General features: G+C 35.4%; 1 protein-coding gene across 1 annotated transcript; it reads right to left on the bottom strand.

Annotated features, from left to right (window-relative positions):
- Positions 1–490: 490 nt before the first annotated feature.
- LOC142353717 (uncharacterized) lies at positions 491–25,643 on the bottom strand. The gene is made up of 2 exons (XM_075406049.1): positions 25,594–25,643; positions 491–1,507 (listed from the first exon to the last, which is right to left on the bottom strand). Exon 2 carries the CDS (start codon positions 1,362–1,364, stop codon positions 573–575), a length of 792 nt encoding a protein of 263 aa, XP_075262164.1. The 5' UTR covers positions 1,365–1,507; positions 25,594–25,643; the 3' UTR covers positions 491–572.
- Positions 25,644–26,242: the final 599 nt, after the last annotated feature.

The following is a 26,242-nucleotide window of genomic DNA, read 5'->3' as shown; positions in this document are numbered from 1 at the left end:
ATTTGTAACTGGGGGTCATAAAAAACACTGGGGGGGGGGGGGGGCGAAACAGAATAGATCCCAATGGACCTTCATAATAGAAACAATAATAGAACAATGGATTTTTGTAATCATTGATGGTTTTCGTTCAACCTGATTATGTAACAGGATCAGAAATGTCTAATTGCATTGCATAGAGATAAATGTTTAATTCTCAAGGGTTAAAAATGTGAGAAAGTGCGCGTACTTCATCAATTTCCCAGTGTGAATCGGTGCAGGAAATTTTTAAATTAAAGCTTTACATCTATCATCTTTTACTTGGCTTTCTTTCAAGGCAACTGTTAGGTCGATATTAGGTATGAAAGCGGAGCAGTTTTTGTATTTTCAATGACTTTGAGTGCTAAGTATAGTGAGAATGTGGTCAAAATAATTAGTAAGAGCTATTGATTGTAATAGTAAAGAACTAACAAAACCAGATGGTTTTTCACTGGTGAAAATTCGAGGAAAAACAACGCATGTTAATTTATATTTTCCCAGATAAGAAGTACTCTTGACATTCACAACAAAAAATATGATGATGAAACTGAAAATAATCACAAAGATGTCTGAATATTAATTGGTTCGAGTGCTTTTTCAAATTGATAAAAGTCCTCATTCAAACTTGATCGACCGTCACTGTATTTACTATCACACATATCCATGTCACTCCCTTCTTCCGAAGCCTCGGGTGAAAGCCGAATGATTTCCCGAGGTGGCCGTGCTACAGGTCCTTTCTCGTGTCTCGATTCCTCGACCTCTTCTTGATCGAGATCAATCAGAACTGCCTCCTTGACTGGAACTTTAGTTCCCAGGTCATAATCGGCGTTTTCACGTTTTGTATGCTCTGTTTTTGGAATTTTGAAGCTTTTGGAGCCATTTGGAGCCTTTGACGTTTTAAAATTGCTAGGGAAAGTTTTAGAATCTTCTAGAATATTCCGGTCGTCAGCACCAACCGCCTTCAATTCTTGACGTTGTCCATTTCTGGAATTTTTCAATATTTTCAATCGAATTTTTCGTTGTTCTTTTCCGTTTTGCTTATTTGTTTTGAACTTGCTCAACTTTTCCCCTTCCATCCAAGTCGTGACCTTTTCTTCAGGGGTCAGTTGTTCAAGGTCAGTTTCGGTTCCATCAAAATCATCATCATCGTCATCAACGCCGTCATTTTCGTCTAATAATCCTTCTTCTTCGTAATAGCTAGTACTAGTTGTAATATTAGAACCATTACTAGAGCCTTCTAACTCGCGACGATAAATTTTATAGAAAAAGACTGACGCGTATAATGAAAAAACTAAAAGTATGGTTGCTTGAAAAAACCAAGCTGCAAAATGTGGCCAGTTTTTAATCATTGCTAAGCAACCGATTGATATTAAATAAGAGAAAGAACCAAAAACTACAGAAATATGTTGCAAAATATAACATCGAATGTCGTTAACTGTTAAAACTCGATATCTGATCAATTTTTCAATTTGTACTGAAATTGCGAATCGGGCTAAAAGGTCACAAATAGCGGCTAAAAAGCACAAAACTGAGCCTAAAATCCAAACTTGAAAGTCGAAGTCAATACTTTCCGTTTCTTCATATGATCGAGAACTGTTTGAATCGGTTGAAAGCAGATTTCGCGATTGGTATGACATCATAGTTTTCTGATGTTCTACAATATTCTGATTGTTAGAAATGTCAGAGTTATCATCGTTCGAAAATGTTTTACACATCGTAAGTAAAAATGTAAACAAAAACGGAACGCATAAACATTTCAATTGTTTTTGTTTATTTTGACGCTGTGAAGTTTTCTGAGTTCTTTTTGATGCATTTTTGTTTGTTTTTGTTTGCGCAGGCTTTTCAGGAAACAAAGCGGACTTCATAAAAAATAATATATAAATGAAAGTTATAACATGAATCAAAATAGCCAGAATTATTATCAATTTTTGCGTCCAATATTGTTTAGCAAAACTAGCGGCTACAAAATCGGCGGAAAGCAAAACAGTTTTGAAAATAAAGTAAACGAAGAAAAATACAGAATCGGATGATTTCGCCGATATTGCGTAATTGTTGCGTAACTGATTACGTAACGAAATTAGGACTTTGATTTCTAGCAGCTGTGCTAACGAGTAACCCAGACAAGCAATCAGCGCGAAAAAAGTTAAAATTATTGATTCGGTATTGGTCATTGTATTTTCTTTATCGATAAGTTAAGCAATGTTAATCGGAAGTTAATCAGCAGATTGCCAAAAAGTATGCCTTCCTATTATTTATACCCAGTATTTATTGACCACGACGAGATAAAAAAAAAGGTTTCGAATTAAAATAATAATTTTTCATGGAATTATGAAATGTCATTTTTTCATGATTGTGGTAGAAAAAGCAGACAACCAAACCCACTGAAGCAAACTAGTAAACACAAAATAAGTTCGTTTTAAGTCTTTATATAAATGCTTATGGATATAATATCGCAATTGGAGAGAATAGAGAACACTTAGAATTTTGGCCTTTGTTCTGTGGTGTTGAAAAGATACCAAACATTGGCGAAATGTGTGACTATCCATCTGTGACTTTACACAGTTTATTTTCCATTACCGAACCAAATCAAACATTGCTTTGTATCTAACTAAACAATGAGTTATAGAAGGAAAATAGAGCTTAGATGTATCTTGGATGATAGCAAAAAAAACTGAAAATGGGAGTTTGTCTACAAAACATAATCAACAAATTTTCAAACCATAACTGTATATGTTTGTTTTTTAAAATCGCAAAGAATTATGGTAACTTCAAGTTTCCAATTAAAGTCCTGCTCTTGAAAAAACGCAGGCCTCTCTTGGAGCTGTTAAACTCTTGTATAATGCTCATTAACTATGAGTTTGAGTTCTTTGCGTATGTACATTCATTTCCGAACATTTTCGGAATTTACTGTAAACGAGCTTGAAAAATGACAGCGTCTACTACTGAAATGTCTATAAAAAGAAATTTATACGCCATAAAACGCATCGAATTTGGCTTTCTGTGAACAAAAACGCCACCGAACAGATGGGCTCTCAAAACAAACAAAAAGACGTCAAATATGCTTGAAAATAATGTTACAGCGCATAAACCAAGCAAATGACGAATTGAACGACGAAAAAGAGCAAAATTGGATTTAAAAGAGCAAAAGCATAGCAAGATAAACTCGTTAGCAAAGACAAGAAATTAACAGAAAAGGTATGAATATACACAATTCATATCATAAAAAAGAGGCGCGTTTTTATGTTTGTACATGAATTTTCAACTAATTCAAGTTTTCTAACAGTTGATAACACGGCAGAAAACGCTTTTAAATTTGATTTCACACTTCGACGGTCAAAATTATTTTGTTTTTTTTTCGATCTAACCTTTAGGTTCTACAGAATTGTAAAGAATGCAACTCGAGTAATATAGCATCTCGTGCTTCGTGCATTATTCAAAACAATATGAAAACTGTCGTTTCACTCCGATGAAAACGATCGAATCACTCCCCGGATCACTTGTTCACATAGGAAATCAGTGCTGAATCATAGTAATCAATTTCTGTCACTCTACTGTGAACAGTACTATGTTCATGCCATTTTTTTGCAAACGCAAATTTTTGCATTAACAAACGTCAACATGGGAACGGCAGAAGATATACTTGCCCGCAATCGAAAGAACAAGTGGTTTAGGACATCTGAAAATGCTACGTTTGTTTACCAAAGCGCCCAAGGACGGATAAAAACGCAAATCAGAATTTCAAAGAGAATCACTGTCTACCTGGTTTCAAATGTGCCTTTTTGTAAATCAATTTTAATGTCCTCACAGACCCAATAAATTTTTTAAACTTTTCATCCAGAGGGTTTGACAAATATCACAAAACTATCATTTAGGAAACCTATCAGGATACATACTATGAAATAAATTTTACCTTGATAGTTCAAAAGGTATTACAAATCAATGGTAACAATATTAATCTAATGAGTCCGAAAAACCTGACGCATCGGTATTCAGAAATTTGATTAAGTGATAGTTGCCCTATGTAACTTCAATAAAAAGGACAATGGAAAGATGGCATGCTTGACAAGAGCCATAAACGCAACAAGAGGAATCAATTACCTTAGATTAGGTACTCCTTAACCTAACAGAGAAAATATACGACAATTTTTCTAATAAAGAAAAGTACCAAAAAATTATCAGATTTTTCCGTTTGACCTGTTATTAAATTCGCAATCGCTTAAATTGAACAAAAGTATCAATGTAAGTACAACCAAGTTCAATTAAATTAGAAGGCATCATAATAATGAAAAAGTTTGAACTGAAAATGAAGGAATAAAGTAAACTCTATGCAGTTATGACTTCGAGAGTTAATAAAGCAATATAATTTTACTGCTAGCCGGGAAGCACCGAGAAGTTTTTGCGGGTTCTCTCCAATTTGTTTTCTTCGCCTGATTCTCTTGGCTAGCCTCGTATCTTCTGTTTTGCTCGTTCTTATTCCATGAATGATAAGATTTTCAAGGTAGTTTTCAAAACATAAAAGGGAGAAAAATCTTTACGTTTGAAAAGACAAGACCTAAGGCGCGTTACAACGACTAAACGAAAAAATAAAAAGGCTTCACGCCTGGTGAGCATTGCACCACTGCGCGAGGTTTGTTTAAACGAAGAGATCCCTGAGCTAAGCTTGACGTATTAATAAAAAAAATGTGTAAGTATGATCGGTGTAAGTATAAATATGTAAGTATAAAAGGAACGGTGTAAGCCGTAATAAAATGAGATAAAATAAAAAAAAAGCAAGAAAACCAAAAGTATTCGCGCCCGTTGGGGGTTAAATCACTGCGCAATTTCGATCAGCTGATCAGGGCATTGAGATACAATTCACTTTGTTAAATGCATAATTGAGAATTAAAATCATAAGTCTGTAAATTTTTGATGAGGTATTTCGGTTTGCTTGACTAGTAGTAGAATGGAAGTTTCTCTTTTTTAGGATACTTAGTTACTGTAACCTCGACGAAAAAATAGTAAAATACTAAGAGAAAAATTAGGTAAACAAGTAATATTCAACAAAGGGAACAAAAGTGCTATGCTAACCTAAACCATAAAACCAAAGAACGAAATCGTGAATAGCAAACAATTATTTCCTTTGCTGAGTATTTGTAAGATGTGATGAAGAAATCAGTTGAGTGAGTATGAAAAATAAGTATCGTTTTGGGTAGAATTTGCTGCAAATCGATTAAACGGACTTCTTAAGTGATTCCTTGTGCATATTACAAACAATGGTAAGTTCCCCTATCTGATAAACACTGTAAAATCTACCTCGCTAATATTTTAGCCCTGATTTTACTAAGTGAACGAGAGACCTTGCTGTAAAATAAAATGAAAACTCAGATTTTGGTTGGCTTTTCATCCAAAAAACTGATCAAAAATAAGAACTGGTTAAATTACATTGGTTGTTTTCGAAATTGATAGTATTTTGTCATCTTTGATATGCGTAGCAAACTGGTGCGAAGAACACTTAGAAGAAAAAGAAAGAAGTGATCGCCTATCTTTGTGAACCGAAAGGTGGCCTTCTAAGTCAGTTATTGCACAACCTTTGTTATATCTACTGCGCCATTTCTTTTGTGCTCAGCAAAGCGTGAAACCTTCTCACTTAAAATCGCTTTAACTGTCCCCTGACTGTGGAGCTGTCCGAACTGTCATGCATCTGTCTACAATAACTGCGTAAAAGTACAAAAAAAGATCCGCAGAAATTTCTATGCTGTCATTTGTATTACCAATTGTGTTTAGTGACATTCAAACAATGGCCCAATTATTCGCAAATTACGTACACAGAGTTCACTTGACATTCCTGCTATCTGACAATGAGGTTTTGTTCTATTGAGTTTTATAATCTAGGATTTCATCAAGCTAGCGGCCGGCTAAACAGAGGAGGACAACGGAATGAGATAGATTAACAGTCATCTCTTGCCCCAGAATTATTGATCAAAATGCGGGCCAAATACTTGAAGCTTGGAATCTTGTCTGCAGAAAAAAAATTATTTTTAGAATGAGAACACAAAGGAAGGTGACAATGTTTGGCTCCGAACTGTGAGCAACAGTTAATTTCTTGAAGATTTGCTAATTACTTGTTAACGCAGCGAACCGCTCTGACATTGTGCTCTGAAATCATATTTCGGCGAATTGTTTATCAGGCTGAAGAAGTCAAGAAAACCCTTGTGCAAGAAAAACAAACAAATAAGTAGTTTTCAACAGAGTTTGAGTCGAGCCGTATTTGGAGGTACACCACTCTTTGGCTTCATCGCTCCTCACAGAAGTGCTGATGTTTGGTTTTCCGATCTTGAAGTTCATCAATTTCATCTGCACTTTTTGGCGAGATTTCCCAATCACCTCAAGTTGCACTTGCTGTTTATTCCCATTTTGTCTTTTTTTTCAGTTCGACTTCTGACATTTGCAGGAGAACAATAATTGCTCTTGAGTTCGAGGAAGCACTTGGACTTCATCCTCGTTTTATCTCATTATTCATCTTTTTGTCACTTTTTGTCAACGTTTTTGCTTGTAGAGTTTTTCTTTTTTGACTTTTAGCACGACAGGTGATGCAATGTACTATAGCAATTGTTCTTCGGACATTGTCTTTTTTCCGGATTAGTTCAAATATTGATTGAATTTTATTATTTTTCGTTCGTTTTTTGTGATTTTTTAATATTATGCTGTGGATAAACCTACTTAGGTATATTAGCATCTTCCTGTAATTTTTTCGATACTTTACCAGCGGGGTTTCGTTACAAATTCTTTATTCAGTGTTTTGGGTTATCTGTAGGTTCAAAAAAAATTTCTTTAAATTGGTCAATCCAGCATACAGTTGCGTACAGGAAAAGAAGTTGAATCTATGATTTAGATAGGAACAGCAATCTCTCCTGCTCAATGTCGTAGACATAGCCACCAGGATTGATAGATTCTTTTGATCGCTCTTCCCCCTAAAATTGTTGCAATCTTCGTTCACTTTCAGATGAGGGGTGAGAGTTAAGCCAGAAAGGTTATGTGACTCTTCTTTTCCCTCAATGAAAAGATCTCAGCCGAATTTCTACTTGACGGGTTTTTTTATAATTTGTGATTTTGTTTTACCAAAATTTGTTTTTATTCTTAATTTTTCACACCATTTGATCAATTTGTCCAATGAGTAATGAAATTTCTCTTGTGTTAATTTGCAGGAGCGCGACCTGGATTAGAAAACAACATCATCCGCTCGATGAAAAACTTGGGATTGAAAATTAGGTATTCCGCTGACATGAACCAAGAAGATTAATGGTGCAATGAAATTGCCCTGAACTACTCCAGTTATTGTTCAAATTGTTCTTATTTTGAATCATTGAATGTCACTTTGATACTTCAGTGAGAAGGAAAACTATTGAACAATTTGATCACAGGTTTTTTGACCGCTATCTTTTGCAGTTTGTTTAGAAGTCATAATCTCCACACCGCATCAAAGCTTTTTTAAAATCTAAGCAGAACAATCCTGCAATTTTGAGGCCATTGATACATTTTTTTACAGTGCTGAGTTCATTTGAGAAGGTTATCAATTGTACATTGGTTTCTTCTGGACAAACTTTGAGTTTTGCAGAAGACAACTCTAATTTCACATTTACAGTGCGTGAGGACAATGTCTTTAACATCAGTTTTGCATATTCTTAGAAGGCATTTAGTGAGGTTGATTGGTTGGTGGTTTTCTGCCTCTTTCTTGTTTTTTATCGGCTTTGATAACATTTTGTCTTGTGACTCCTACAATGCATTTGGAACACAGGAAATATTAATATTAATATAAGCTCTGAGTCAAAACGGCAGCTTTTTGAAATTTGTAGATCATTTTGTCCGGCCCTGGACTTGACTGACCAATTTTGTTTCGACTTTCATCATATTGGTATAATTGTATTACATAATGGTTATTTATGCCATTTCCACCTCTTTTAAAAACCAACTTAGTCCTTTTTTATCTTCTCGAAATGCTCATTTAATTCTTCGATTTCTGATTGTTGGTCTTTCATCGTGTCTCCTGGTATTATTTTGAACATTTTTCATTTTTTGTTTTCTGTTTTTGCTTTTAGTTGTTTCCAGCAAACATCAGACCTTGCTTGTTTTTACTTGAATTTGTTAAATCACCACAAAGAGCTTTACCTGCTCCCCAAGAACCTTTTTCCCTTTTTTGGCCACATTCATCAATTTCTGTTTAAAGTTAATAAACTGTTTTATGCTAGTATGAATTTTTCACTGAAAGAAGTTTTTTCCCTTTTTCAAAGTTCTGTACTATTTTCTGGGGGTCCTTTTAAGTTGTCGTTCTTTTTGCTTTCTTTGGCAGACCAGATCAATAGTTTCTTGTTCAAAGGGAGACTTTTCTGTTGTAATTTTTCGTTTTCTCTTCTCAAAATCTGTTTGAATTTTACTTTTTGTTTGTTAAGATATGCTTTCAAATCAAATCTTTTCTCAACGGTTACATTCAAAGTTGTGATGTTCAAACTCTGGTCACTATCAAAATCATCCGAAAAAAGAAGAAAGTCAAAAAATTATGAAAACAGCTAAATTGGTGAAGTATAGATCAAGCGTGATTCGGCAGTCTCTCTGATTTGATTTATATGTGAGTAAACCATGCTTTGGAAGCTTCAATTTACCAGTTTCAATTAGGTTTAGTATCATTCAACACTTTCATTGTTATATACGCAGAGTTTAACTCTTGATGAGGAACATTAAAAACTGAGCAGATAAAATCAAATCAGTTTTAATTTCAAATCAGTTATAAAAATTTCTAAAAGCTTCAAATCATGTCTTGGCGAGTTTTATAAATTTATAATCAATAGATGATCTAATATGATTATTTCAGAGCAAGTGTTCAGTTTTTCGAGATTTTTTTGTTCATTTAACCATGTATTTTCCTTTTAAACCACGTAATTTGCTTTCTCGCGTTTCAGAAACTAAGAATTAGTCATAGGTTATATGTTCTTTCCGCCTGCTCTTGACTTCAAACAGCAACACAATGTCTTTATCGTTTCACTTCAATAAAACAAGAAGTTCTTGTATTTTGTGGCCTAGACATCGGCAGTTCCATTGCATGATTTTAAGTTAATCCATGTTGTCTGATCATGTGGCTCTTGGATGAAATTTGTTGCATTGCTGCTTCTTTGAATATTTTATTAGCTTTATTGATATGGTCGTGTACTTTTTGTCCCTCTAAACCGTGTACTTTTTGTTGACCTCAATAGACGTAAGATGGTTAAGTGCACCAAAAACTGACAAAAAAAATTGCTATCAAAAATAAAGTTTTTTTGTATAAAATCTGTTTTTAAAATCTGCTATTTAATATCTGATGTTTTCTAAAACCTATCCTGGATACCTGCAGCGTGCCAAAGGTAAATTATCGAATTTTGTAGTCAAGAGGGTTAAAATAAGTGCAAGAAGTTGGAAAATACCAAAATTGAACTTTTTATCAAGAGTCTTTACGCTATGTGAAGCCCCGCTTTATTTTAGATAGTACCTTTGAATGTCTCAAAAAGTTGAACTAGAAGTTGGCACAACGTCAAATCTGGCGTTCAACTTTTGTTCGACAATAGAAAAAGTTTGGTTCTATCTAAAAAAGAAAACGTTTAAAAACTAACCACTCAATAATTTCTTCTCAAGCAGGCAGATCTTAAAATTTTTTAAAAAAATTATATTTGCGATATCGTGAAAGGACCATTGAACAAAGAACTTGACAGTTTTAGGCTGGCCATATAGTTAAGATAAATTTGTCGGGAGGATGTAATCAGCAAACAACGTGGAATTTTCGATATAAAAAATTACACCAAATTTCAGTGAGCTTCGATTCTTGATTTGTCAGATTTGCCTATTTTTGTTGATTAAATTCAATAAATATTTAGGCTAAAATATGTACGACTAAAATTGTGCTCTTTAAATTTATATATACTTATATATACCCGATTTCGTGTTAAAATCCACTATGTTTGGTTTTAATTAAGAGTCTTCGCATCGATTAATTTCACTAAAATAAATTATAGTGTTCTTAATAGTCTGAAAGATTCATTAACCTAACTCAACTAGTAAAAACCAGTTCGCCTATGAACGATTGAGACAAAATTGTCTGCCATCAAAACTGAAATTAGGAGTCCTATGTTAAACTTGAGCCTCAGAAAACAAAAACATATTTTGATGATTGGTGAATTTTTGGGCAGCTGTCACTGGGTTTAAATGAACTTCTCATTGTCACAGTGGAATATAATATACAAAGAAACTACTTATGATATCATGGCTTTGTCGGGTTCTGTAGTACGGCCCTCGGTAATTGTCAATAGGACCAATCCCGACTGAGCTGATCAAAGTTCACGTTGTACATAATCAATTTATTTCATTGTATTTGGTGCAGTAAAACTATTATACAATGAACTTATTTAATGTAGTACTTAATTTTGAAGGCCGTATCCTAAAGTCATTTTAACTTCAGTATCTACCCCTTTTCGTTCACATATTTTGTCTGTTACCCAAATTCCCGCCCTGGGAATTATATGTTCACATTTAGTTATGACTTTCTGAATCGCTAACTATTATAACTTCCATTCTATTCATTTTGCACTTCGAGTATAGTTGCTCAATTTAACTTTTTTCTTGTCAACCGTATTTACTATCTGAGTAATCTAGACAAGTGTCAGATAGGCGATTTGCTAAGCAAATTCAAATACAAAACTGTGTTAAGTGCACTCGCCGCACAAGTACACTCAACGTAGATTCAAATAGCGATTCGCATCCCAAGGTCAAGTACACAATATTGATTGTGTACGACATGGCGCAGTCAGCAACGCAAAAACGAACCCAATTTGGCAAAGAGCTTTTCTGGGAAAAACCGAGTGCGGACCCCCAGCACCCGGTTTTTCCCAGAGAATTGTCCGAGAATTGCGAGCTTGGAAGTCAAGAAGATACACTAATCAGAGATCTTTTTAATGCAAATATGCAAGATCCTGAAATTCAAAAAATGTTACTTCGCGAAACTCTCGAACCACCCCAAGTTTTACTTCTGGCCATAAACAAGGAACTAGGACAACGGAATCAGATACAGATTTCGAACACACAACCCGCAGCGCATGTCAATGCCATAAGTCCACAACGGCCTTTTCGCCATTCAAATCAACGACCAAGTACCCTTAATTCTACTTGACAGCCAAATCAACTATGCCGTAATTGTGGCTTGACCTGGTCAGCAAATCACAGGGACAAATGTATTGCAAAAGGCAAGACGTGAAATAATTGTGGTTTACAGAACCATTTTTCACGAGTATGCCGTAAGCCAAAGTCTTCACCCAGTAAGCCCACTCGTTCAAATGTTAACTCAGTTGAGGAGAATACAACTGAGCAGTCGGTCAATGAAGTCCAAAATTTGAATTACAACCTACAATGTGAATCCGACTATGATAGTTCAGATGATAATATGGCAGCTAGCATTGCAAGTAACAGAATTCAAATCGAAACGAAAAATACAACTCTACAGATCGGAAAAACTAAAGTCGGACTACTTATTGACTCCGGTAGCGTGTGTAGCCTTTTGAACAAATCTCTCGCTATGGAAGTAGTCAACAATTCTACCCTTGCAAGATGGTTGACAACAACACCTGCTCAAGAACTCAAGACTATTGCTAATGAACCAATACCTGTCATTGGAATGATGCAAGCACCAATAGAAAGCAATGGGTGGCGGATCGAATTCGCTGAATTTGTGGTTGTTAAAGACGGCCTGAAACCACTGATTGGCAGAGACTTATTTGAAGTCTTGGGTATTGCAATCACTCAAACTCTTTGTTCGGATGAAGGTAGTATGGTCAACACTATCACAAATCAATGCCCATACAAAACACGCATAGAAAATCAATTTCCTCAAAACACGCATAGAAAATCAAAAAACACGCATAGAAAACCTCACGCATTAGCAGATCAAAATTTCACATTGGAAAATCTAAATTTCACAAAAAATTTTCAACCCAATTATCATAAGGATAGAAGAGTACCCATTAATTTACAAGAACGAGTTAACAGTGAAATTAAAAAACTTCTCAAAGAAGGTCACACAGAAAAACTTAATAATTGTTCTGATCAATATTTAATATCTCCTATAGTAATTACAGTTAAAAGAGACCAAACAATAAAATTAGCCTTGGATTCTAAAAATCTTAACAAATCAAGACATAAAAATAAATACCAAATGCCGAATATTGAAACACTTATGGACTCCAAATCACAAATAACAACAGATTACAAAACAAAACCAGCGGAAAAAATTTACTTCTCTACAATAGACATCAAGTATGCGTAGAGCCAACTGAATCTTCACCCTGAAACAGCCAAACATTGTAATTTTAATATCGTTAGTGGTGATATGACAGGCACATACCGATTTAAAACAGGGTTTTATGGACTTAGAGACATGCCAGCCGAGTTTCAGAAGGCGATGGATTAAATATTAATTGGTCTTAAAAACACATTTTGTTTTTTGGACGAGATATTAATTGTACGTAAAGGTTCTTATGAAGATCATTTTAATCTTGTTGTAAATTGCCTTAAAAAATTGGACGCGGATAACCTTCGAATCAACCTTCCTAAATGTCGTATCGCGAAGCAAGAAGTTTCATGGTTAGGATTTAACATTATCTAATCAGGGACATTGCCCCTAGAAACTAAACTTCGGCAATCCTTTCATTGCAACCACCTAACACACTTAAAAGTTACGTTCATTCCTTGGTTCGGTTCACTTCATTAGTAAATTCATTCCAAATTTGGCTCAACTTTGCCATCCTCTAAGACCCCTTCTTCGAAAATTGACAAAAAACATCTGGACTGACGAACACACTATACATTTTAATGCTATAAAAACACGAATTGGGAATCACACAGAAAACGTTCATTATAATCCGAAACTCGAAACACGTATAAAATGTGATGCTTCTCGCACCGGCATTGGAGCAGCATTAGAACAATTGACAGTTGATGGTTGGAAACCGACTTCTTTTGCATCTAGGTTTTTAAATAATAATGAAGAACGTCATAGCTTAAATGAAATTGAACTTCTTGGAGTAGTTTGGTCCATAGAATAATTTAAAAATTACAATTACGGCAAAGAATTTTCTATTATAACTGATCACCGAGCCCTCCTTTCAATTTCAAAATAACACAGACCAGACAAAAGCTACAACAGTCGTTTATCACGCTGGGTTGATCGACTTTTACCCTTTCAATTTAAAATAGAACATTTGCCAGGCGCAAAGATGGGACTTGTTGATTATATATCCCGCAAACCTTCTCAGCCGGTAAAAAGTATTTCTACATATGACGAAGAATTGTCAGTCGCGACTTTATCACGTATACACACTGATGCAATATTACTTAATCAAGAGAAACATATTTCCGCAGTTAACCTCAATAAATTTTATCACGATAATGAATCTGATTTCCAAAAGTCTAGTACATAACATACAAAACAAGTATTGAATATAAATCTCGCTAAACCTAAATTATCAACAGAAGATAATATGTCACCTGCTCCGCAAAATTCTAGTTCAAAATTATCTTTGAGACACAATCCTAATTTAAATAATGATTCCTCAACGCGCGTACGTTTAACAGACAATAATTCAGCACTCAAGACGCGAATGTATCATTGAAATCAACCCCTTTCTAACTTTGTTAATTCAGATAGTGAACACGCAATGCGCGTACGCTTAACACAAAATAGTTCAATACTGGCCAAGCAAAAGCCAAATCAAAATTTCAACCACATTAATATTACAAATTTTGATAGCACACTCGCACCTCGAGTACATTTAACTCAAAATCAATTCGCTCTTGCCCCGGAATTTCATACTTCAAAATCAAACACAATCAATCATAATATTTCCGATCGCGATTTTGATCCGCGAGTACGCCTTACTCATAATATACTCACACCTGCCGGGCATAATCCTATTTTCTTTAACCAGCATATATTGCGCATACTTCAAATGCCTTATTTGCAACTCACACTAGTAAACATCAAATTAAATCTGAACTCGCGTCGCATAATACAAATACCATAATTACACCTCTACAAATTGAGCCTCAAATAGCACTAACTCAGATATAAAATACCGGAAAGGCGTCACTCGCCTATCGAAACCGGCATCAATTCACTAAATTGAACCACTCTAACTTGTCAATCACAAATAAGTCTCAATTTTCTTCCTTAATTAGCACTAAAAAGTCAAATAACTTAAATAACTCACGTGCCCAATTGGTAAACAATGAAAACTCGCGTTTAGCCCAAACTCAATCTGAAAATCAGTTGTCTTCCTCCTCTTCAAGTAATTTAATTGAAAATTCAAAAATCTCAACAAAAATGAGCCAACAAGTGTCCGCAATGAAAGGCAAATCAACCTCAACCCGTCTAAACCGAACTTCGCCGCGCGTTTCCTTTACGGAAAATACTAATCCAAACACGCCACGCCAATCCTCATCGCACTCAAATATTGGTACCTCGCTCACTGATAGCCCTCATATTTTTTCTTTTGACAAAGTAGTTGGCACGGTCTTTAACAAAGGATTAATAGCATCCCTAACGAGCAAAGATGCAGTGCTCAAAGAAGTCAGGGACTGCATCATCCGCTCTGACGAGGAACGCTTAAAAGCCTTAAACCCCTTCCTGCACAGCTACTGGAGGGACCTACATGTCAGCAATGGTTGTGTGTGCATGGACGAGAAGGTGGCCATCCCCAACACCCTAAAGTATTCGCTTATCGAAGATCTTCACACAAGCCACCCGGGTAGCTGGGGTATGCGGGAACCGCAACCTCTTGGTCCGAGCAATAGAGTGCAAACCTTGCACTGCTAGCGGTAAAAATTTAAAATCTATAATTCCTGCAAAACAATAATAAGCTCATAATTCATGTATAGTCCCAAATCAAGATATACAAATAGATTTTGCAGGACCTATAAATAATGAGAAAGATCATGAAATTTATATTTTGACATGTATTGATAGGTTTTACAAATATTGTTCTATTGAAATTTTTGATAATGCAAATGGTTCTAATGTCATAAAGCTTTTAGATAATTACATACAGATTCATGGAGTTCCTCGTTCGTTACGAATAGATCAAGCTCGCTGCCTCATAGGAAATCAAGTAAAAAACTTTTGTACGAAAAATATTATCACCATAATACCAGCCCCAGCAAACGATCATCGCGCCATAGGTCTAGTAGAACGATTAATTAGTACAATTAAACAACGTTTGGCATGTATAAAAGAAGCAAATAAAGAATTGAATTCGTTCACAATGAAAACAGCATTAAAAACAGTCATCTACCGGCTCCGCATATGTAAACAAAAAACAAATAAGCTTTCCCCATTGGAATCACATTTTGGGCGAAAAACCAATACCCCGCTTAGCAACATAAGTACAAAACCAAATTCTTCTGATTTAATATATGAGAAAATTTTAAATCGTTATTTAGACGAAGAGACGGTCAAACCAAATGAGTTGTTACCGGAAGAACATTGTGGGAATAGTCGCAGTGACGATGAGATAGAAAAGAACATGTGCAAAGCTACCAAGGATGCTCATTCCAGTGAACGGCTGGTAGGAGATAATGAATCACGTTCCCTGCACACAACAAAGGCACACCGTCCTATTCCCCTCAAGGGAAACACAGTGCAACTCAACATCGCCCGTAAGAAACACCCATCTAGACGATCGAAAAAGAACCTGGACGGGCTGTACGATGTGCTAGCCCCAGGATCCGTGGTCCAAAAGACTTACCAATATACTTCTGTAATTCGTGAACCTGGAAAATTAGAAGTTACGGTCAGGAATAGCGACATCGCCAAATTCGCCACCCGCGATGAGCGAAAATCAAAACTGATGGACTATGTAAATCGCAGAGAGCCACGGGTACACGAAATATCCACGAAGGCCAAAATTAACAGTCAGATCAAAGAATTCACACGAATTCAAAAAGGAGACAGAAAAATGAAAAACCGAAACCGTGACACGGGAAGCGGAGTATCCTCCAAAAAATTAAACATTGCTCGCGTATACCAAACGTGCCGGCAAACTTCGTACCGCCAGAGTCGACATCTCAGCCAGACAACACACCCGAACAACAAAATATTACTTCCGAAGTAATAATTGCACCTCCCCCAACCGGAAAACATACGGAATTGTTAAAACCCTCTACTTCAGCAATGTATCAAGTCCTTCCACGTTCAACTAAAAGGACACAAAAGAGCCCGAAATATTACGAGTACGATAAGGACGATTCGTCTGGGGAATTGACTTATTCATGCCCACCGAATTTTACACAACCGCCCAAGAAACGCTGTGCAGAATGTGTGGCTTCTATACAACCCTCAGTGGTAAAAAACGATTATGGATGCTGCAACTTGAGTGGAGCCACTTGCAAATCCATTCCCCACGCCCGTCATAAGGAAGGTATCACCTACTGACCCCCGCGTTCGGCCAGCAGATCAGAGTCCTCCTAGTGAGCGCATATTTCATGAAGAAGATATGTAATCAAAACTCTGAATGTCCAAAACTCGATATATTATTACTTATGACTAGCTATGATAACCAGTAAATATATTGTTGATAACTATCTAACCGGTGAATAAGTATTAATATATAAATTATTGCTATTAAAATTTCATTTTATGCAATTTTAATCTTCACTAAAAAAGGAGAAATGTTGTACATAACCAATTTATTTCATTTTATTTGGTGCAGTAAATTTATTTTACAATGAACTTATTTCGTGTTGTACTGAAATTTGAAGGCCGTATCTTAGAGTCATTTTAAGTTCAGTATCTACCCCTTTTCGTTCACATATTTTGTCTGTTACCAAAATTCCCGCCCTGGGAATTATATGCTCACATTTAGTTATGACTTTTTGAATCGCTAACTATCATAACATCCATTCTCTTCATTTTGCACTCCGAGTATAGTTGCTCAATTTAACTTATTTCTTGTCAACCGTGTTTACTATCTGAGTAATCTAGACAAGTGTCAGATAAGCGATTTGCTAAGCAAATTCAAATTCAAAACTGTGTTAAGTGCACTCGCCGCACAAGTACACTCAACGAAGATTCAAATAGCGATTCGCATCGCAAGGTCAAGTACACAATATTGATTGTGTACGACAACTCAATTATCTATCAAACTAGACAAACTTTGACCACCCCCGTTTTTATCAAAAATCAGTGTGCCAAAACTTGACAAAAGAACATCAATGACAGGTTTGTCCCAGCACTTTTGCAACCATACTTAAAGTTTTTGCAAGTTCTCTGCAGAAATGTGTTCTAAGAACTAATGTTAAAAACAATTGTCTTGACTATTGGCCAAAGCAACAGCTAATTTATATAGAACGTTCGACACGGTTAACTGGACATAACAGGGTTATGGCAGTAGGTTGGTCGGGCAGAACCAAAAAAGGACCAAAAAATCCAGACCAGCGGCCAGACCGCGCATATTGCTATCGTGATATTGCATCTTTACAGAGGCTATTAAACAAATAAAAAAAGGCATTGAACAAACCAAACATGAAAAAATTTAGCGCCTAACAAAGTCAAGAAACCAAAAATTGGTAATGGCTAGACGGAAAGCGCGATCACAATATGGACTATACGGCCTTCGACTCTGTTTGTCATGCACAATTTGAAGCTGCGAACAGAGGTCTCGACACCACGCAGACCTTATCAAATTTTGGTTTGGGTGGAGAAGATAGAGTTCTGTAAACTCCTAGGTTCCACAGAATGCCATTACCAGGTCAAGTTCTAGGGTAGCATCGAGCCAGGAGTCAAAATGATTTCACCGTTCACTATCATTTAACAAATAGTTTCTCACTCTGCATAATTGAAATCAACATGCTTCTATGATTGTAAATTTTTTTATTCGCTTCACTCACCGCTTTTTATTCGCTGCACTCACCGCAAAATTTTTCATGGAGGGAGCAGCTGCAATCCAGGTTCAGGTCCAGACCCAAATTGATTTATGATCAGACCCTTAAGATCAAGATGCCCGTTAAATACTAATAACGGTTAGTTCGCAGAACACGTACTCGCAGATTCGGTGTATTCATAAATATACAGAGGATGACACCAATCAATGTCCCCCGAATTTCCGATCAAGGCACGTTTGGCACAAGCCATATTTTAATGACTAAAAGTTTGATAGAGCGATATTCATGGTCATAAACAGCTTGAGTGACGCAGCTAAATCTGCAAATCAAAGCTTTCAAAACATTCGCACATGCGTTCTGAGTTATGCAGTTCTCTTCTGTTGAGGAACAAACGACTCTCCGATGACGACGATACGACCCCGAGGCTAACGATTCGCCACCCGAGGAACTGGGAATGGTCACGAAAATAAAAAAACTGAAAACGAAAAACTTTTTATAAAGAATTGTTTGAAAATAGAAAACAAATGGCGCGCGAAGGACTCTTTTTCATGTGATAGATTGATAATACGATGCCTTTGTCTCGTTTTGTGATGTTTTTTTCTTAATAAATGCCCCCCACCCCCCCCCCCCAAAAAAAAGTTGCACAGAGGCCAATTTGGCACGAGCCAAATTTTTTTAACCAACAGCTTCATAGATAATAATAATAATAATAAATTGTTTTCAAGTAAGTTGGCATTGCTGTACAAACTAGGCCGCACAGAACCGCCACTTACTTGATAGGTCATCAAAAGGTCCGATGGTCCTCGTCAAGTGATGCCAGTAGCAGTACTAAGAAACTTTAAAAGACAGATTGTCAGATGCTAAAGATGCTAAGGATTTGAAATGATCGGCTCAATATATTAACGAAACTATTTGTTGGTTATTGCTAATGTAATTGTCTCTAAAACTATACTGATAACGTTTCAATTCTTTTTTACTCAAGATTTGTACTTCTGAAATGAAATTGGGGTTAAATTTTAATATAAAATTTAACAATTTTCTTATTCTTACTCCTAGTCGTTTAGGGCTAAGTCCACTAACCGCGTTTGTACTTTTTAACTGACGGGATGATGTTCTTTTTAACTCAAATGACTCTATTTCCTTCTTTGTTATAAGAAATTTTAGACTATTTATTTCGCATTCTGTTCTAAGTATCTCTGTTAGTTTTTTAAACAGTTCAAATATGTGCAAATCTTTGATCGAATGCATTTTATACTTTTCTCGATTTTGCAGTGTTGATTCCGTTTTTCTCTTTTTAAAAATGATTCTGGCAATTTGTTTTACTTTTGCCTCTAGAAGCTGAAGTGTTGTCTTGCTACTGGTTCCGTAGACTAAAACACCATAATTTAGTATTGGTTGTACGTAAACTTTATATGTTACAAGAAGCTGTGCAGTTGTTAAAATTGATCTCAATTTATAAAACAATCCAGAAAATTTGGACAGTTTCGCACATAATTTGAGGATATGCCGATTAAAATTAAGTGTTTCGTCAATATGTACTCCTAAGTATTTTAAAGACGTTTTTTGACAGATCGCATCATTCTTCAAAATTATCTCTTGTTGAGAAGATTTTCTGATTGCGTTCAAATTCACAAGATGCGTTTTTTCTAAATTGAGTGTCAGTTTGTTTTGCAAAAAAAAGTCGGCCACAGATTCTAATGACTTCTCAAATTTTTCTTTACTTGAATACACATTTTGCTTCAAAACAGCGTCATCAGCAAACAAAATTGCAGTTGAGTCACCGCAGAACTCCTGAATATCATTTATATAAACTAGAAAGAGCAGTGGTCCTAGCACCAAGCCCTGCGGCACTCCTTATTCTATTGGTAAGAATTCCGACCTAAACTCAACCGATTTGACACATTGTTGTCTGTCACTCAGATAAGATTTCAGTAATTTATGTACAGGTCCTCTCATTCCTATGTTTTCAACTTTTTCAAGGAGCAAATTTTGTTCAACTGTATCAAATGCTTTCTTCAGATCTATGAAGACAGCCTTCACTTCTTTAAATCCATTTTCCCAGTCTTCTCTGATTCCCTCGAGGAATTTAACTAATGCATCAGTAGTCCCTCTTTTTTGTCGGAATCCAAATTGATTTTTATTAAGCAAATCGTATTTCTCGAGGAATGCGGTCATTCGATCACAGAGTAATTTTTCTAGTATTTTTTCAATCGTTGGTAATAAACTAATTGGCCTGTAGTTCTGAGCTTCGTGAGCATTCCCGCACTTATGTATAGGAATTACTACTGCTTTTTTCAAACATTTTGGGAAAGTTCCTTTTTCGAAACACTTATTGACTAGAAACGTCCATGTAGGAACTATAGCATACTCTATTTTTTTAAGTATAAAGTTGTTGAGACCGTCACAATCAGTGCTATATTTATTTTTCAATTTTTTAATGACTAGTGATATTTCGGCTTCATTTGCTGAGGTCAACAACATGCTGCTTAAAGTTCTTTTTCGTCTTCCGTTTTTTCCAGGATCAATTAATTTATTCGATAAAATTTTTCAGATAGTTGTGAAGTAGATGTTGAAACCTTCAACCTGTTTCTCTGACAACTTTTCTTGTTCTTTTCGCGTATTTCCACTCAATGTTCTCATTGTATTAAAAAAGCTACTGGAATTCTTTTGTGCGTTTCTGTGCAACATTAACATTTTCTGATAATAGATTCTTTCGTTTTCTTTTATTTTCTTTCTCAGCTTATTCCTGATTTTATTGAACTTCTCCTTGTTTTTATTATTTTTGTGTCTCAAGAACGTCTGGAATAAGCTCTGTTTTTTCGCTGCTAAATTTTTTATACTGTTGTCAATCCAATTTGGTTGCTGAGAAGGTTTTGATTTTTTTCAATGGAATGTAATTGTCAACTTCCTCAATGATAGCCTCTTGAAACTTTTCAAAAGCAAGATCACAGTCCAAAGCAAAAAAGTGCGACATAAGTCTGCCTAATTTGTCTCTTATTTTAAAAACCATTTTTTCTAAAATTAAGTGGTTTTCAAGAGCCGTCCAATCCCTGTAAACTTTGTTTTTCAGTGGTACAGTCTTTTCCACGTAGTCAGAGAACAAGATTTGGACAGTATAGTGATCCGTTACAGCTGACTTGATGATTTCAATTTCTACAGTCTTCGAGCAGTAAACTACGTCAATATTAGTTCTCGACTTTGCGCTTTCTCTAATATACCCAACGTTAGACATATTCCTTAAGTTGTAAGAACTAAAAATGTCTTTTACTTTTGTAAGCTTGATGTTATTGCTACTATGGTCAATGTTAAAATCTCCGCAAACAATGTGTAACTGTTCCGATTCCGGAGTTAGTTCTTCAAAAAACATCTGCAAAGTTTCCGATATTTCATTTATACTTGTATTTGGCTTGATATAGATCACTGTTAATAAAAAACTTTTGCCATTTTTTGTGTTGATTTTCACAGTTAAAATTTGAATACTGGTACAGCCAAACTTTTTAATAATTGTTTGTTGTAAATCCAATCTTACAAAGATCCCAACCCCTCCTCCCTTAGAGGTATTCCGGTTGCTTGTAGCAATCTCCTGGTAGCCATCAAGGTTAATGCACTTTGTGTTAGATTGGTCCTTGAGCCACGTTTCCGTCAAACATAGAGCGAATCTATATGGTTATAACAAGCTTTAGGGACGCTGTTTAATCTCCGATTTAACATTTACACAACAGTTCACTCAGATGTTCTTATGATTTCAACTTTAGGGTCATCTAAGTTTATCTGAACATTATAAAGAGAAAAACAACGAAATCTGTGATGCTAATAATATCCAGTTAAGCCTTCTTGTAGACATTAGCAGATTCCTTGGGGCGTAGTGATTTGATAAAATATGATATAATCAAAATCATATTCATTTTAAAATGTAGCCATCTTTTATTTATTTTCCGATCGATTTTAAATTGATGTCATTGAGACCAACAAGCAAATGTTGGCTTTAGATTACAAGATTTATTGGTTTCATGTACGAAGCTCATAAACAAAGATCAAGTTGACAATTTTACATTTTTTATGCTTCAACACTTCTTTTATGATTTTTTCCTTGTGAAATAAGCTCTAATATTGATAATCAAGAGTCTGTCAGTAGAATGGTTCGACATAAAACGACTTATTAAATTATACAATTTATTAAATTGAATTATTATAAAATTGACTTATTCAGATATTCAAACGAAGCACCAATAAAACCATGACACACTTTTTATTGAACAAAAGTGCTGAAATAATTATGAATGAGCCCAGAACGATGAGCGTGCCGAAAAAATTGAAGTATTTGTCAGTCAGTGAGCCATAAACGATGTATTTATGAGTGAAAAAAAAACGACGAAATAGTGATGAGTGGATCAAAAACGCCAACATAAATATGAGTGGCCTAAAGACAATGGCATAACTATAATTGAGCCAAAAACTATGACAATTTTATGAGCGAACTGAAAGCATTTACTTAGTTACAAGCATGCCGAAAACAATAATGACATATCGAAACGGTCGATAACATGATTTCAAATTTTGAGACCCTGACAACTTGTTTGAAACTTTAATTTTGAGTTGTTAACTATTTTTGCAAAATTTTAGAGCTAATTTAGAAAAATTTTACTTTTTTATAAAAAGCGAGGGACAGAAAAGAGCAGTGAATTATAAAGTGACAATTTTATGCAAAAGAAATCAAAACTTGCTAACAAGTTGTCAAAAACGCCGAGAAACGAGTGCAGTGCAAATCGCAGGAAGTGAACCCAAACTGCTCACAGCCAAAAGTAGTAATGAAAAATTTAGCGAAGACCCATTTCAGTTTGGTTTAAATTTCATTCCCCCAGACATTGTGGTTAGATTTTTAAACATGATGAAAATTGACAGTGTTCCCTCGAGGGAACTGCACGGTTAGAGCTGTTAATCTTTGTTTTCAGGCAAAAGCAAATAGAATTTTAGCCAACGAGAAAGACAAAGTAAGGGAAAAACTGTAAATCAGCTTTAAAGAAATTGAATGTCAATTTTCATTTTTTTCTTTGATCTAAAGAACTATCTGCCAGCTAGTGATTAACGTAGACAGGAATAGAAAACGCAACAAAAACAATTGCTAGAAACTTTATTGCCGGAAAAAAACAATGTGTCAGCATGAATTTTATACTACGAAAAAATCATTTTGTCTAGAAGATGATAAATTTCTTCCCAGTAACAGCTAATGGGTGGCAGAATTTGGCAAAGTTGCGCGGTACAGGAGGTCAATTGAAGTTTTCATACTAATAGTTAGGTTTATTGAGCTGGTTTGGGTATAGTGTGGACCTTTAAATAGTTTGATAGAAAATTTAAGTTCGGAAGGTTCTAGCTATATCTTTACTGGCTGATGGTATTGCAAGCATCAATTATAAATTCAATTAACTGGACTAAAATTTCGTGAAAGCAACCTTCTTGGGAACAAAACCGTACTCTCCCAACTACAAACTGAACAGCCAAACAAATCTTACCGAGTTTTGATAAAGTCTTGATCGCTAGCCAGTCCCTAGCTAGAAGCCTTCTAGCGACAAAAATACGAAACGCTATATCATATTTGAGTTCTGGTTGGACAACTTACAGTTCTATAAACTGCTAAGTGCTACAGAATGCCATGACTAGGTCATGAACTAAGATTGAAAACTCATGGGTCAAAAAGATTTCACTGTTCCATACCATGAATAAATTATGAATCTGCTCTAAGGATATCATTATGCTTCTATAACTCTATATTTTCATAGAGGCTATACTAAACGTTGTTCAGGTTATACAAACCATGAATACTGCAATACAAGCTCAATTCCAGGGTAAAAATACTGTGTCAATACAAAAAAGCATTTCCAAAACCATTAAACATAAAATTTATTAGGGAAGAAGCAATTCCACGTTCGAGATCCTCGTTAAAAAATTGTAACAGTTAGATCGCAGAACTTGACTGAAGCAGCTAAATCTGCGATTCAGTCAATACATTCACATAGGATTCAGGTAGGTTTTAACTTTAATTCATGCTGTGGCCGGTCTAAGTTTTCCAGGCATTATAAAGCGAAAACGGTCACATGTGCAACGGCACACAAAAATCAGCTGATACAATCATAAAGACATTTACGGTTTCCCTTTGACCAAAGACAATTTTACTAAATACGATATAATCAAAGTCATGCTCAATCCAATATATTACATTAGATACATCATCCTTTAGGTATAAGCCAGCAAAGCAACTGGCGGTTTTAAATCAATTTAGCAGGGACCAGTAACCACATGTTGATTTAATATTACAGGATTTACAGGCTGCAAGTAGAATGTTCCTTAAAAAACGGTCAGTTTTATAAATTGGTTTTTTGTTTTGTTTTAAGGCATGAATACTTGTTCATGACATTTTCCTTGTGAATTATGTTTTCAGTACAATGATTCAACATAAAGATTTTCAAACGGAGCACCAAAAAAACGATAATACAATTATGATGAGCAAAATCGATGACAAACATGTGAGTGAACCAAAAAAGATGACGTATTTATGAGTGAGCCAAAATAATGGCACAGCTATGAAACAGTCAGAAGCGATGATATAATTGCGAGTGAGCCGTAAACCATTACCTAAATAGGAGTGAGCCGAATACCTTGAAGTAAAAATCGATGAGGCAAAAATGATAACACATGTGTTTGTGAGCCGACAATCGATGACATAATTTTGTTATGAGCCAAAAAATAATCATATAATTACGAGCGAGCCGAATACGATGGCATAGTCGTGAGCGAATCGAAAACAAAGACATATTTATGAGTGCGCGGAAAACGATGAGACAATTATGGGTCTGCCGAAAATGATGACATAGTCGTGAGTGAGCTGAAAACAATGACATAAATACGAATGGGCTGAAAACATTGATAAAATCGAGAGTGAGCCAAAAAAGAGGACATAGACATGAGTGTAACGGCTGCTCTCCTATCAAAGTCAAGGAAAACTTTACACCGCCCAGTTCGTTTCAGCGGTTTCAAATCTGTCCGGATATTGTGTTTTTGCAGTTAACTTTTGTGAACTGTATTATCCGCTATACTGTAGATTACCGTTGCATTACTTGTTGCTCTATTACGCTTGATAACTAATCGCTCAGCTTTGCTGAATAACAAGCTTGTTTCAAACAATTAAATTTTGTTTGAGGTTTGGTTAATAACTCAAATTATGATTCGAAAATGCAAAACCCCTTATGTGCAGCTCTAGGTAACTGTCCTAGCGACTGGTTAGGGTAAACAATTTCTATCTCGCAATGTTCTAATGTTCTCGGCGACCTTTTCCCGATAATCTAAGTTAACAAATGTAACCAAATTCGCACGTTAATCAAAGTTAACAAATGTAACGAAATTCGCACTTTGTGCTTTTCAGCGCACTCAATTGCTCAATAACGCAATTTGGGAACTATGCTAGGCTTCGTTGAAGCCAGTAAGAGAAACTGACTTTATGCTTTGCGCAAAGTTTCTCTTACTTAGGAACTTCGTTCCTCAGAAAGAAAGTTTTGAGAATATCAAAGTTAATTCTCTTTTCACAAGTCAAAGTAAAGTTAAAACTGTACAATCACTAATATGATCTACAGAAACAAGACACGATAACAAGTAATTTACCGCTCAAGAAAGTGTGCTTCAATACGCACTGTATGTCAGTTTAATCTAACCAAAATTGCAAGTTTCTACTGATTTTTGGTAGTTTTTCAAGCTCCTTTTATGCTGCTAGTCACGTGAATTTACATGTCAAATTCAACTGTTGATTGGTTGTAGATAATAATGTCGACAGAATGTGAACATTTTTCCATAACGTCACTTTTTCAGTGTAAATTTGATGTCATGGGAAATTTGTTAACCATGTAGAAGTTTTGTCGAATATTCTGTATCAATAACAGGTTGATTCGCAATCCAATCGCAAAGAATCTGATGCAATACTGTTAAGTCGTAGTATTGCTTTGCTGGTGGTTGAGGTAGTTCGAGTTTGAGTTATAGTTTGACTTCATGAATGACGATTGTGTACTAATAATAGTTGCTAAATATAAATGTTGAACAAAATGAACAAATCCGTTTGGCTTCGATAGAATGTAGCATTAAATTTCGCTTGTCACACTATTCTAGCTTTAAGGCTTGAAATGACCTTGAAGCGCTATTCAATTTGATTTCTGAGTTGTTAAGCTCAGCCGCAATAATGAGTGAATCGAAAACGAAGACTATTATGAGTGCACGGAAAACGATGAGATAATTATGTATGAGTGAGCCGAAAACAATG

The sequence above is a fragment of the Convolutriloba macropyga genome, chromosome 14 (assembly GCF_964194025.1).
Source record: "Convolutriloba macropyga chromosome 14, txConMacr16.3, whole genome shotgun sequence".
In the NCBI taxonomy this organism is placed as follows: Eukaryota; Metazoa; Xenacoelomorpha; order Acoela; family Convolutidae; genus Convolutriloba; species Convolutriloba macropyga.
This window is presented reverse-complemented; position numbering and strand designations above follow the sequence as displayed.

Coding starts and splice junctions, on each gene's coding strand:
- LOC142353717 (XM_075406049.1), bottom strand. CDS start 1,364: ATGATTAAAAACTGGCCACATTTTGCAGCTTGGTTTTTTCAAGCAACC.